Genomic DNA, 15,483 nt, shown 5'->3' with positions numbered 1-15,483 from the left:
AAATCTTAATTTTACTTCCTTGCACATTGTCCATGGGGTGCTGCATTGTAGTAGCAATAGTGCATGAAAGTAATAAAAATAAATTGAAGGTCAGTTTGACATATTCATTTGTAAACCATTTTATTTTCTTCCCAATTTAAGAATATAAGAACATAAGAAATAGGAATACTGTGTACAGTTCTGGTCACCCTATTATAGAAAGGATATTATTAAACTGGAAAGAGTGCAGAAGAGATTTACTAGGATGCTACCGGGACTTGATGGTTTGACTTACAGGGAGAGGTTGGATAGACTGAGACTTTTTTCCCTGGAGAGTAGGAGGATTAGGGGTGATCTTATAGAAGTCTATAAAATAATGAGGGGCATAGATAAGGTAGATAGTCAAAATCTTATCCCAAAGGTAGGGGAGTCTATAATGAGGGGGCATAGATTTAAGGTGAGAGAGGAGAGATACAAAAGGGTCCAGAGGGGCAATTTTTTCACTCAAAGGGTGGTGAGTGTCTGGAACGAGCTGCCAGAGGCAGTAGTAGAGGCAGGTACAATTTTGTCTTTTAAAAAGCATTTGGACAGTTACATGGGTAAGATGGGTATAGAGGGATATGGGCCAAGTGCAGGCAATTGGGACTAGCTTAGTGGTATAAACTGGGCGACATGGACATGTTGGGCCGAAGGGCCTGTTTCCATGTTGTAAACTTCTATGATTCTATGACCAGGAATAGGAGTATTTCTCCCATTCATTCCTCACTTGAAGGATTGTCCCATTGTTGGTGTATAGCTGGCCACCTTCCAATACCTCATCCAAGTGACCGTTATTCAAGTGTGAGCCTTGACCATGAATATTAGCAGAGTGCTCGATCACTGGGATATTGTAGCCTAGCCCAATCCTGCCCTCATCCAGCATCCATAAACATGCACACAATTAATGGGTAATTGGTTAACAATCAAAAACAGGAACCCTAAATCATTTTACTCTCCCTTACCCAAGGTCAGTGCCCAATTTAGTGCCCTACTATTGCAGCTAAGATGAGATCAGCTAACATGGCAAAAAACAGGATCAAACCTGGAATATTGCAGTTCTGTATGTCTCAGCTACTCACTGAATTAATTCACTGAGTCATCAGGGGAGCACCTTAATATAATTAGCTTAGAAATTCATACACATTTAAAGTGCTTGAAGAGGCTGTGCAATTGACCCAACAGAATCAATGCTAGATAACTGGTTGGATTTTTAATTCCCCTTGAATTAAATGTTTTGAAGTAAACTGCAAGAAGGTTAATAAAAGAGGTACAATTGATAGTATATTTTACTAATAAGGCAGCTAAACTAATATAAAATTGATAAGAATTTATCATCTATATAAAATGGAGTTATATCTAAAAACTAAACCTATAAGTATGTATTAATTGTATATACATGCCCTCAATTAACAGGGCTTGTTATGTGTGTACATTGTAACAATACTCAAGAAGAAATCCGAGACTTACGACCTAGCAGTCAGTCTCATTGTGGAAACGTGGATTAGATCACATGAATAGCATGGTAAAAAATTGAGAATTTAGGAGTGAGAGAACCTACCCAATACATTTCTGAGGCATTCCGTCATGTCATATGAACAACCAGTTTCATAGCAAAATACTTTCCATGGGAATACAACTCACAATGTGAGTTACATCATACAGCAAGGCAGTAGAAGCCACTTAAACAGGATGGGGACAAGCAAAATATGTGCACTATAGGAACAACCTGCTAGGAACCAAATTTATTTTAATACATTCCTAGAGACTAACCCGCATGTTTAACAAGACAGCCAAATGCTGTTCAACCTGTTGAGTTGACTGACTGAAATGTTTGGTCCAATACCTTGGTGCAAACAGAACAAAGTCCATAACTGGCTATGCTGTTTACAAATTTTAATTCGTCTTTCGAATTTGCGTATCAGTAAAATAGCTGAGTCTCACAGCTGACTGTTCTTTCTGCTTCACTCCTTCCTGATTCAATGACTTCCCCAGTCTACCCACATTTCAGTCAGAGAGGCATGCTAACAGAATAGTAAGCTGTGAGATGGAAAATTTGTTAATCAGTTCAAATTGGTATCCGTTAAAGTACTCCAATTAAATGGCTTCTACTGTTTTGTAATGACGTATGGAGGATACATCAGACCAGTCAGGAAAAAGGTCTAAGCATTTATAGTCAGCAGTGTAGGACATGATTTTACGTTTGAAACATTAACTTTCAAGGTGGTAGACCACAATTATCATTCAAGTGGTTAGAGAATTTTTTTTTGGACAAGTGGAACAAATAAACTTACACCATGAGTAAGATTCCAGGAAGAATCAGCCCTGGATTTGAAGCATAACCGAAGAGCTTGCCGATAAACGCTGGAAAATCATACTGGATTGTTTCCATAATGACCTCAAACATTTTACTTTTCCCACTGTTGGTTAAAAAAAAGAATTAGACTAAAGTGTGGTCTAAACGAATCCAAAAGGTCGAAGTTGAACACTGTATTTTAATAGTGAGTAATTCATGTTGTTTAAAGGCAGTCCGTCACTCATTAATTTTTAGCTTGCAAGCCAGAAACTGTTTGCAACCAGAGTGTTCACTATTTGATGTCATAGTACTCCAATCCAGAAAAGTGCCATCTTCATAAAACCTTTAAAAGTCCCACCTAAAATAACTGACTGGAAGATTCTTGTCTACCATCATAACCACATTCCAAATACTTCTTTTTCCCTTAATATCTCTTAATGATCTACGAGTCCAAGTATGTCCAAGGCTTGAATACTGCCCCCATATCTGGAGAGATTCTACCAGCAGCTCTCACATTCCTGCACAGGATATAAGAAAAAGTTTGCTGTCCAAAAGCAAATTCCTCTCTTTTCTATCCATCCCAGCATTTCTTTATCAACTTTATTAATACTACTATTGACAAAATGCTCCTCTGAACTTTCTTGTCTTGTTCCTTCTAAGCTTCAAATAAGCTGTTTCTCATCCCTGGGCATCTTGACTGTGTTTGACAATTTATTTTCTAATACTTTTCTCCCTTGCGTATGACCTTGTCAGTACTGTTCTTTAATTGACCCCTCTCTCATGCAGAAATGCATCCACTAATTATCCAAGGAAGTTATCAGTAGTGATTTGAAATAAAACATTAATATATAAGGCTGAATGGAAGAATAGCATAGAGTCATAGAGTTATAGAGTTATACGGCACGGATAGAGGCCCTTCGGCCCATCGTGTCCGCGCCGGCCATCAAGCCCTGTCTACTCTAATCTCATATTCCAGCATTTGGTCCGTAGCCTTGTATGCTATGGCATTTCAAGTGCTCATCCAAATGCTTCTTGAATGTTGTGAGGGTTCCTGCCTCCACAACCCTTTCAGGCTCTGAGTTCCAGACTCCAACCACCCTCTGGGTGAAAACGTTCTTTCTCAAATCCCCTCTAAACCTCCCGCCTTTTACCTTGAATCTATGCCCCCTTGTTATAGAACCTTCAACAAAGGGAAAAAGCTCCTTAGTATCCATCCTATCTGTGCCCCTCATAATTTTGTACACCTCAATCATGTCCCCCCTCAGCCTCCTCTGCTCCAAGGAAAACAAACCCAATCTTCCCAGTCTCTCTTCATAGCTGAAGCGCTCCAGCCCTGGTAACATCCTGGTGAATCTCCTCTGCACCCTCTCCAAAGCGATCACATCCTTCCTGTAGTGTGGCGACCAGAACTGCACACAGTACTCCAGCTGTGGCCTAACCATAATAGCATAAGATCTGTTGTAATCATCTTTAAGACCATAAGGTCTTGTGCTGGCTAGAAAAAGATGCTCCTGCCTTTCGTCATCAGAACTCATCATACGGTTTCTTACTCTTATAACATATTCTTTCATAAGGCTTCAAAACTGTGGAACTCCTTACCTCCCTTTGTCTGTCCTCCTATTAGACACAGGTTTGGTGACATCAACCTTTTTTTTTCCTGATTTACCTCATCTTCTCTTGCTATTATTGAGTTGTTATGGCTCCCTTCCCAATGTTATGGAGCTTCAAATATCAATTTACTGAAAGGTGTAAATGAACCAAACACACTCATATGGTGCAACATCCAACAAAGGTGGCCATTAAAAAATAATATTTAATAAAAGCTATGATCAATATAAATTACACTGTGCATATAACGAATCATATTAATTGACTGATGTTTTATTGCTAAATAATCAATGTTGTGATTTGTCATCTTTCTGAAATTAAGTAATTATCTGAGAAATTTGTTACACAGAGATGCCATTGCAAATAGTTTGGGTTTTTCAACATCCATATTCCTTAATGGTATCTTCACTCATCAAAGGGGAAGATTAAAGTTTGGATAAGTAATTAAAAGATAAATTACTTCCTCTGGTATATGTCCTACAATACAGATTTAAAAATCAGTCTATTTAATAAACCCAGAAATTATTATTGGCAATGTTAATTAATGAATGCTTAGCACATTCACAAAACATGATCTAATCGAATGGCGAAACAGGCTTGAGGAGCTAAATGGCCTACTCCTGTTCCTATTCCTCTGTCCACAATTTTAATGGGTTAACAGCTCTACTAAAATAGAGGCTTACAGATGGCACACAAATGTATTAAGCATTCATCCAACAATATTGCCAGCTGTAATCTCTAGGCTCTAAACCTAATGTTGAATATTTCCTCCAAAGTGCATAGAAGTCATACAGTTTCTCTCACTACCTGCAATTTGGATATGTTCTGATGATGAAAGGCAGGAGCATTTTTTTCTAGCCAGTACAAGACCTTATGGTCTTAAAGATGATTACAACAGATCTTATGCTAGTCTTCCATTCAGCCTTATATATTAATGTTCTATTTCAAATCACTACTGATAACTTCCTTGGATAATTGGTGGATGCATTTCTGCATGAGAGAGGGGTCAATTAAAGAACAGTATTGACAAGGTCATATGCAAGGGAGGAAAGTATTAGAAAATAAATTGTGGAGCATAATTTTAAATACTTGACATGTTGCTCAGTTTAATGTTAATAGCAAAACCACATACTAATAGCATATTATAATAATAATGATTACAAATAAATCTCCATTTTGGGGTTTGAAATATTTGTTCATGAGGCATATGTACAGGTTCACCCTGGGTAAGGACTAAAAATGTTCTGACACCTTGTACTAGAAAATTCCTGTGTCATATCCTATTTGTGTCTACTGCAAATATTTTTTTTTGCCCACCCTATAATTAAGGGCACAAGTTGCACTGTTGATGGTGGCACCAGCATTCCTTTGTCAAACAAATAAAAGAGCTATATAAGGAACACATCAACTTTTATCAGTGTAGATGGTGAGGTAAACGATTCTTCGATACTGATGCACTGTGTGACACAGCACTCTAGCTATATAAAAAATAGTATTTTAAACCATTATAAATTGATCAACAGTTCTGTAATTCAGACAAAATATTTCAGCATCAGTAAATTCACATGGGCATAGGAATGCCTGAATGATACTACAGATGTTGATGTGACAATCTTGCACTCTCAAAAGGGAACCTCGCTCAAAGTGAACATGGACAGAAAACTGGACCAACACTGTTGTAGCACTAACTCTGACTCATGCTCCGCTTAAATGCAATTCCCCACCGGAAACATGGAATTGGTGAATTTTCCCTCTAATGCCTAGTTTTCACAAGTTCTTGGTGCCATTCAAATTATACATACACCTGGAATTTCCACATGGGTTCCCTCGATCTCCCAGCCCAAAGTGTTGTGTGGAACTACCACCATGCCAAATGGGATAGATTCAGAACAGATCTAGCAGCTCAAAACTGGGCATCCATGAGACACTGTGGGCCATCAGAAATAGCAGAATTAAATTCCAGCACAATCTGTAACCTCATGGACCGGCATATTCCTCACTCTACCATTACCAACAAGCCAGGGGATCAACCATGGTTCAATGAGGAGTGTAGAAGAGCACGCCAGGAGCAGCACCAGGCGTACCTAAAAATGAGGTGCCAACCTGGTGAAGCTACAACTCAGGACTACATGCATGCTAAACAGCAGAAGCAACATGCTATAAACAAAGCTAAGCAATTCCACAACCAACGGATCTGATCAAAGCTCTGCAGTCCTGCCACATCCACTCATGAATGGTGGTGGACAATTAAACAACTAACGGGAGGAGGAGGCTCTGCAAACATTCCCATCCTCAATGATGGCAGAGTCCAGCACGTGAGTGCAAAAGACAAGGCTAGTGTTTGAAACCATCTTCAGCCAGAAGTACCGAGTGGATGATCCATCTCGGCCTCCTCCCGATATCCCCACCATCACAGAAGCCAGTCTTCAGCCGATTCGATTCACTCCACGTGAAATCAAGAAATGGCTGAGTGCACGTGATACAACAAAGGCTATGGGCCCCAGTAACATCCTGGCCGTAGTGCTGAAGATTTGTGCTCCAGAACTAGCCACGCCTCTAGCCAAACTGTTCCAGTACAGCTACAACACTGGCATCTACCCGACAATGTGGAAAATTGCCCAGGTATATCCTATCCACAAAAAGCAGGACAAATCCAATCCGGCCAATTACTGCCCCATCAGTCTACTCTCAATCATCAGCAAAGTGATGGAAGTTGTGGTCGACAGTGCTATCAAGCAGCACTTACTCACCAATAACCTGCTCACCGATGCTCAGTTTGGGTTCCGCCAGGACCACTCGGCTCCAGACCTCATTACAGCCTTGGTCCAAACATGGACAAAAGAGCTGAATTCCAGAGGTGAGGTGAGAGTGACTGCCCTTGACATCAAGGCAGCATTTGACCGAGTGTGGCACCTAGGAGCCCTTGTAAAATTGAAGTCAATGGGAATCAGGGGGAAAACTCTCCAGTGGCTGGAGTCATACCTAGCACAAAGGAAGATGGTAGTGATTGTTGGAGGCCAATCATCTCAGCTCCAGGACATTGCTGCAGGAGTTCCTCAGGGCAGTGTCCTAGGCCCAACCATCTTCAGCTGCTTCATCAATGACCTTCCCTCCATCATAAGGTCAGAAATGGGGATGTTCGCTGATGATTGCACGGTGTTCAGTTCCATTCGCAGCCCCTCAGATAATGAGGCAGTCCGAGCCCGCATGCAGAAAGACCTGGACAACATCCAGGCTTGGGCTGATAAGTGGCAAGTAACATTCGTGCCAGAAAAGTGCCAGGCAATGACCATCTCCAACAAGAGTGTCTAACCACCTCCCCTTGACATTCAACAGCATTATCATCGCCGAATCCCCCACTATCAACTTCCTGGGGGTCACCATTGACCAGAAGCTTAACTGGACCAGCCACATAAATACTGTGGCTACAAGGGCAGGTCAGAGGCTGGGTATTCTGCAGCGAGTAACTCACCTCCTGACTCCCCAAAGCCTTTCCACCATCTACAAGGCACAAGTCAGGAGTGTGACGGAAGACTCTCCACTTGCCTGGATGAGTGCAGCTCCAACAACACTCAAGAAGCTTGACACCATCCAGGACAAGGCAGCTGACTTGACTGGCACTCCATCCACCATCCTAAACATTCACTCCCTTTACCACCGGCGCACTGTGGCTGCAGTGTGTACCATCCACAGGATGCACTGCAGCAACTCGCCAAGGCTTCTTCGACAGCACCTCCCAAACCCGCAACCTCTACCACCTAGAAGGACAAGGGCAGCAGGCACATGGGAACAACACCACCTACACATTCCCCTCCAAGTCACACACCATCCCGACTTGGAAATATATCACCGCTCCTTCATCGTCGCTGGGTCAAAATCCTCGAACTCCCTACCTAACAGCACTGTGGAAGAACCTTCACCACACGGACTGCAGTTGTTCAAGAAGGCAACTCACCACCACCTTCTCAAGGGCAATTAGGGATGGGCAATAAATGCTGGCTTTGCCCACATCCCATGAATGAATAATAAAAAAAGATTGCTAGAAACCCTGGAGAAATGGCTGTTTATGCCAATTCTCCAGGGTTTCTGCCAATCTTCTGACGAAGCTATGGCAGACGATCAGATGAATCCCAATATAATTTCTATCCCAGATTTCAGTTTGGGGAAGCAACTGCGAACTATAGTCCTGAGGTTCACACAAGCAGTGGAAAGTGTATTACAATTCCTGAAGGGCAACGATTTGGGTGTTTTGACACTCTGAAGGTCACTTCAGTAATCAAACAGGAATAGCTTACCAATTAAATTACATTCCCCAAACTACAGTCAATATTGGCTTGGCTATGTTGTTTCACTTAGTTCATTTTTTATTTTAAATGAAATACTTTCATCTGTTTGACATAAACTCCACGGGAAGTGTTATCTGTTGCACTGTTCAGTGATAGCTCCACAGAAAGTCATGAGCTTCCATTGTCAATTGAAGATCATTTTGCGATTATGTAATGAAGCTATGGCCAATTAGTTTTAGAATTTTGGTCCAAGGGATGCATGAGTGAATAGATAACATGTCAATAATAGCTTTCTATCTTATATACATACATTGCATCAGTCAGAATCTCCATTTTTAAACGTCCATTAAAATGATGTCCCTGCCGCTTTGACGGGGTAGATTTGTAACACTGCAAATGAGTCACTCATTAAAGAGAAAAAATTGTTAATAAAGGCTCTTCCCCATTGCTGAGAAACAGAAAGCTATTGGCTAGCAGCAATTTTATAGCAATTTAAATTTTAGTTTATCATAAATCGGAGCTTTGCTTTGGTAAGGTTGCCATCCGCAGGCTTGTACAACTCCATCTGTGGGACTGCTGATGTCATCACATTAGCAATGATCTTGTCATGCTATCAGAGAAGTTGCATTTGATGTGAATCTGAGAAACCACAAGCTATGGATCGTAGATGCACATTTATGGCAGAGCTCCTCAGTTCCATTTTTCCACCAACAATTCAGATTGTTAGTGTACTTCCTCTACTCAGGTTCATGGACAGCTTAAACAAAAGTTGCCTTACACTAGTTGATCTCACATGGCATTGTACATAAGGACTAAAGACCAGGAGCTAAATCTTCATCTTCACCGCATTGGTGGTGATCTGGTGGAACAGATTGCCTGCCTGTTATAGAAACTGACTCGATTTTCATTCCATTCAGTCATGCTGTAGTTATACCTTCCCACCAATGGTGGTGATGCAGAGTGTAATTACAGTCTGGCAGCTTACCAATATAAATGTGGACATAGGAATTTACAACAGAAATCGCTGACAGGAAGGACATGCATATTTATGCTTCTTATGTAAACATAAGATTTTTTTAATATATTACTAGTCAATTTCCTGTGGCATTGAATCACAGAAAGTTAACATGCAAATACAGCAAGCAATTAGGAAGACAAATGGTGTTTGCCTTTATTGCAAGGGGGTTGGGGTATAAGAGTAAGGTGGTCTTGCTGCAATTATATAGGGCTCTGTTGAGACCACATCTGGAGTACTATGTACAGTTCTGGTCTCCTTACCTAAGGAAAGATATACTCGCTTTAGAGGAGGTGCAACGAAGGTTCACTAGATTGACTTCTGGGATGAGAGAGTTGTCCTATAAAGGAGAGATTGAATAGAATGGGCCTATATTATATATTCCCTGGAGTTTAGAAGAATGAGAGGTGATCTCATCGAAACGTATAACATTTTTTAGAGGGCTTGACAGGGTAGATGCTGAGAGACTGTTTCCCCTGGCCGGAGAGTCTAGAACTAGAGGTCATAGTCTCAAGTTAAGGGGTCGGCCATTTAGGACCGAGATGAGGGAAAATTTCTTCACTCAGAGGGTTGCGAGTCTTTGGAATTCTCTAACCCAAAGGGCTGTGGATGCTCAGTCGTTGAGTACATTCAAGACTGAGATCAATAGATTTTTAGACACTATGGGAATCATGGGATGTGGGGATCGGATGGGAAAGTGGAGTTGAGGTAGAAGATCAGCCATGATCTTATTGAATGATGGAGCAGGCTCAAGAGGCTGTATGGCCTATTCCTGCTCCTATTTATTATGTTCTTATGTTCTTATTGAAAATGGGGAGTCAAAGGTGAAACAGATACTTTTGCCCAGAGCTTTGAATTCTGTGAGCTGAACCTGGATTGCGCAGTCTGAGCAGGTGTAGTGTACCCGACTTTTGAGGAAGCATCAGTACAGTTCATTCAGTTAATGGAATTTTTTTCGATTGGTGGGGGGGGGGGGGGGGGGGGAAGGTAAATTGCCCTGAGCAAAATAGCGTCAAGCGGGAACAGAGTGGGAAAGTGTCAGTGAGATCTCTGATTTTAGGCTTCAATGTGGCGGACCAAGTTAATATCAGCCCTCATATTCTCCGACTTATCATGTGCAACACCATGGGAGATCCAATAGTAATACATTAAAGGTCTTGCATATAACACATACTTCTTCTAAGTGTGTATTACATGACATAACACCCCTATTGTTATAAAACAGTGCATCGTCCAATGTATTAACAACAGCATCACGAGAGATCCATTTTCTTTTTGAAATAAATGATAAATGAGACTGAAAGTCACAGATGTCTTCGATAAAACTTGTATTTTTGTCTTTAAAACATCATCATAAATGCAGGGAAGCCTTGTTTATCACCAGATTTCATGGAACAAATATATTTTACAGCAATTCTAAATCTGTTTACTATTGTCTACTAGAAGAAGTTAGAGAGAAAAAATTCACACAGTGGGTTATTAGAACATGAAATGCTCTACAGAAGTGACTATTGAGGCAGGGACTATAACAATTTAGAGAGAAACTGGATAAGTATTTGAAAATGAAGAATATAAAATGATATGGGGAAAGGACTGAGAAATGGAATTAGATTCCCATTTGAAGCTAACAGCAGCACAGTGGTAATGCACCAAATGAACTCCTTCTGTGCTGTGATGTCTATGATCAGCTTACTTGATAAGATGATTCAAATGGAAGCTGTGGGAATGCACCGTTTTGATGTGTTAGTGTAATTCCATCCCATATTAACCTACAGTTTCTTGAGTGAAAGCATATTATTATTCTTAGCGTGTGATCCATTATTAGTTTAGATACAGATAAAGGAAAACAGAAGAGGAATAAAATATAAAGAAACATAGAAAGGTTACAGCACTGAAGGAGGCCATTCGGCCCATCGAGTCCGCGCCGGCTCTATGCAAGAGCAATCCAGCTAGCCCCACTCCCCGCCTTATCCCCGTAGCCCTGCAAATTTTTTACTTTCAAGTATTTATCCAGTTCCCTTTTGAAGGCCATGATTGAATCTGCCTCCACCACCCCCTGGGGCAGTGCATTCCAGATCCCAACCACTCACTATGTAAAAAAGTTTTTCCTCACGTCATCTTTGGTTCTTTTGCCAATTACCTTAAATCTATGTCCTCTAGTTCTTGACCCTTCCACCAATGGGAACAGTTTCTCTCTATCTACACTGTCTAGACCCTTCATGATTTTGAATACCTCTATCAAATCTCCTCTCAACCTTCTCTGTTCCATGGAGAACAACCCCAGCTTCTCCAGTCTATGCACGTAACTAAAGTCCCTCATCCCTGGAATCATTCTAGTAAATCTCTTCTGCACCCTCTCTAAGGCCTTCACATCTTTCCGAAAGTGCGGTGCCCAGAATTGGACGCAATCTCCAGTGGTGACCAAACCAGTGATTTATAAAGGTTCATCATGACTTCCTTACTTTTGTACTCTATGCCTCTATTTATAAAGCCCAGGATCCCATATGCTTTTTCAACCGCTTTCTCAATCTGCCCTGCCACCTTCAACGATTTGTGCACATATACCCACAGATCTCTCTGCTCCTGTACCCCTTTTATAATTGTGTCCTCTAGTTAATATTGCCTCTTTTCGTTCTTCCCACTGAAATGTATCACTTTGCGTTTTTCTGCATTAAATTTCATCTGCCACGTGTCCGCCCAGGCCACCAGCCTGTCTATATCCTCTTGAAGTCCATCACTATCCTACTCACTGTTCACTCCCCTTCCAAGTTTCGTGCCATCTGCAAATTTTGAAATTGAGCCCTGTACACCCAAGTCAAAGTCATTAATATACATCAAGAAAAGCAGTAGTCCCAGCACCGACCCCTGGGGAGCACTACAGTACACCTCCCTCCATTCCGAAAAACAACCGTTCACCACTACACCCTGTTTTCTGTCACTTAGCTAATTCTGTATCCATGTTGCTACTGCCCCCTTTATTCCATGGGCTGCAATCTTGATGACAAGCCTATTATGTGGCACTTTATCAAACGCCTTCTAAAAGTCCATATACAACACATCAACTACATTGCCCTCATCTACCCTCTCTGTTACCTCATCAAACATTTTTCAGATTAGTTAAACATAATTTGCCTTTAACAATGCCATCCCATGTTAACCTAAAGTTAACATGTCTTTTGATCATGTAAAAGAGAACATTTTAGACTTATAACAGGAATGCATTCTGCACACATTATAGTATTTTTTAAACTGATTACCTGAATGGCCCACAATCAAACGAGGGGGTGAACGTCATTATGGTGTAGACTACTGGCAATAAACTTAGGAACAAGATCAACAGTAATAAAGCCATGTAAAAATTATTAGACCCCGATGCCTTGAAAACTCTTGACTGAGGGACATTGCAACACATAACAGCCCAGCACTGCAAATACATGGACGTCAACAGCCGTAGGATATTGATGCCAATTAAACCAGGAGAATAGAAAGTGCCCATCCTGAAAAAAAGAGAAAAAGACTCTCCAGTTCTGTATTAAGCTCATGCATGCAAGTACAAACATTGTGAAGACTATCCTTACCTAATTTTCTATTGTCTGGCGTTACCACTCTGTTGAGATGTCTCATACCATTGGAATGGAGTTATTGTGTTCTCTAATATTTCTGCTGATCGATACCTCAGCGATATGTAGCTGTAACACGCCATCATTTTTTTCCCCTAATCACTGTTGTTACATGCTTACTGCTAAGATGATCCACTTCATTAGTCCACCAGCACTCTTTACATGTTGCTGTGCTGATCTTTTTGACAAATTCATTTGATTTTTTTTTGTGTACCTTTATTATCCTTTTATTTAAAAGAATGAGTTACAATCTACTATTGTGGCCCTTTCTTCAGACTGCAAACATAAAACCACATTGGTGGTAACCTGGCATTAATCGCATTCAGTTACTGCCAAGGTATTCACACCTAATATTCAATCCACTTCTTTTTAAACTTACTGCTGGTAGTAAGTTACACCATCCACAAGAACATAGGAATTGTTAGACAAAATAAGATCAAGGTCCATCTAGTTCACCTTCTACCAACCTGGTAGTCGCATGATGCAATAATGGAGTTGTTGAATAATCATAGCAATCAGTCTCTATCAATCAGTCTCTATCAATCAGTCTCTATCAATCAGTCTCTATCAATCAGTCTCTATCAATCAATCAGTCTCTATCAATCAATCAGTCTCTATCAATCAATCAGTCTCTATCAATCAGTCTCTATCAATCAGTCTCTATCAATCAGTCTCTATCAATCAGTCTCTATCAATCAGTCTCTATCAATCAGTCTCTATCAATCAGTCTCTATCAATCAGTCTCTATCAATCAGTCTCTATCAATCAGTCTCTATCAATCAGTCTCTATCAATCAGTCTCTATCAATCAGTTCACACCAGACCCAGACATGCACGAGGAAAACTCCAGTGGTGGAGAGCTTTGGGAACCACAGATCCAAAATCATCTGTTTCTCCCAAACATGCTACACTTACCACACGTCATGTCTCAAATTACTTATATAATGTATCCCAAAATGTTATTTTCTGAAATCCAGTGGGAAGTTAGTTGAAGTGACTCAAATTTACCACTCTTGACTGAGGTTGAAAATCCACAGGGGGCACATCCCTGCGCAAGTGCTTGGACATGTCCACCTGGGATCTCCAGTGCTGATCCTTGTTGTTAATTGTATCCATGTGATTTATATCAATTAGTATTAATTATATTCAGTTGGTGCATATCAAATGGGGACTCTCTTGTATCCATTTATCTCGGGTATAGGTTGTGTTGATCTCTGTGAATAAAGGCTGGGAAGCAACTGAAAAAAAAATTAAACTTTATAAATACACAATACAAGCACCTGGGGTAAGGGGCAGCTTTTCAATTTTAAATGCCAATGGCAAACGTACATGCTGCTAGGCGCGCACCTAGAGTGCCCGCCTTCCCTAGGAAATCATAACGTCCGCTAATACGAGTGAGGTCGGTTCCACCCCCAGAAAGAAAATTAAAGTAACCCCATGTTGCCCTTTTGTACGGGGAGGTGTATTTAAATAATTTTTTTAAAAAAACATTTCTTTACGAGTCCCACATCCATCACTTGGTGGCCTGGTACACCAAGCATATCACTGCGTATGATGTGCCAGGCCTCTGCTAAGCCAGGAGCTCCCAGCATTGGAAGTCCCCGTCTCTAGCCCTGCCCAGTCCTGCATCAATGGCTTTGTTTGGCGCAGAGAGAGGCTCCTCTCTTACATGGCCAGGTGGAAACTCCAGGGCAAGACCAGGTCCTGACCTAATTTGCAGCCCTTCCGCAGCACTCCCACGCATCAGTGTGCTGGGAAGGTTGTGAATTTTAGCCCCAGTGATTCTTTTGGTGCACCAATTGTCTACAGCGGTGAGGTATCAAAAGGCCTCACCTTTTATTGTACATTCAATCAGCAATGCTGTTAATGGCCAGTATGATGCGGAGAAAATCAATCAATAATTTGAAATGTGTTGTTAGGTTCAAAATAATACACAAGTGAAACAGATCATTGATGGACAAGAAAGTGGGATAGGGACAGACAAGAAAATTCGCAAACTGCAGCACCTCTGAGTAAAGGAAACATCACCTCCTCTCTTGACTGCAGATTCTGATAATAATATACGGTTTTGGGATGTCATGAGGTCATGAAAGTTCTTTCTTCTCTTTCTTCTTTATGTTGATCAAAAATATTTCCAAAGCTGCTAACTCCATCTACTGGCAGAAAATCTGTTCTGCAGAACTATTTCCTTCAATGCTAACATATCTAATTATATTAAATCAAAAGCAAAATACTGCGGATGCTGGAAATCGAAAATAAAAACAGAAAATGCTGGAAAAGCTCAGCAAGTGAGGCAGCATCTGTGGAGAAAGAAACAGAGTTGACATTTCAGGTTGAAGACCTTTCGTCAGAACTGGAAGATGTTAAAGAGTTGAAGTGCTAGAAATTGGGTCATCTAGCGCCCATTGTTTCGACTCTACGCGGCCTCTTTAAGTGCCAAGATGATGTCTTGGCTGCGCACGCATGTTTCTAGCGTGACATGTGCTGGACGCCATCTTGGTATAGGTAGTAGCGCACGGGCAAATAACGAATGCCGGCTGCATATAAAGTAAGGAGAAAATGGATACAAGCAGTGTGCAACACCGATTTAAAGTGATTTTGGAACTTAACGCTCAACTCAACGCACAGTCTTAGCCACAGCCAT

At 41.0% G+C, this 15,483-nt stretch overlaps 1 protein-coding gene across 1 annotated transcript in view; it reads right to left on the bottom strand.

Moving 5' to 3' along the window:
* Positions 1–15,483, bottom strand: part of LOC137320509 (transmembrane channel-like protein 2-A) — an 88,463-nt gene that overhangs the window by 21,292 nt on the left and 51,688 nt on the right. Inside the window, exons 16-17 of the mRNA XM_067982199.1 lie at positions 12,478–12,717; positions 2,310–2,435 (exon numbers count right to left, since the gene is read on the bottom strand). Of these exons, the coding sequence (XP_067838300.1) occupies positions 2,310–2,435; positions 12,478–12,717 (366 nt within the window). The remainder of the gene's footprint in view (positions 1–2,309; positions 2,436–12,477; positions 12,718–15,483) is intronic.

This window comes from Heptranchias perlo, chromosome 4 (genome assembly GCF_035084215.1).
Source record: "Heptranchias perlo isolate sHepPer1 chromosome 4, sHepPer1.hap1, whole genome shotgun sequence".
NCBI lineage: Eukaryota > Metazoa > Chordata > Chondrichthyes > Hexanchiformes > Hexanchidae > Heptranchias > Heptranchias perlo.
This window is presented reverse-complemented; position numbering and strand designations above follow the sequence as displayed.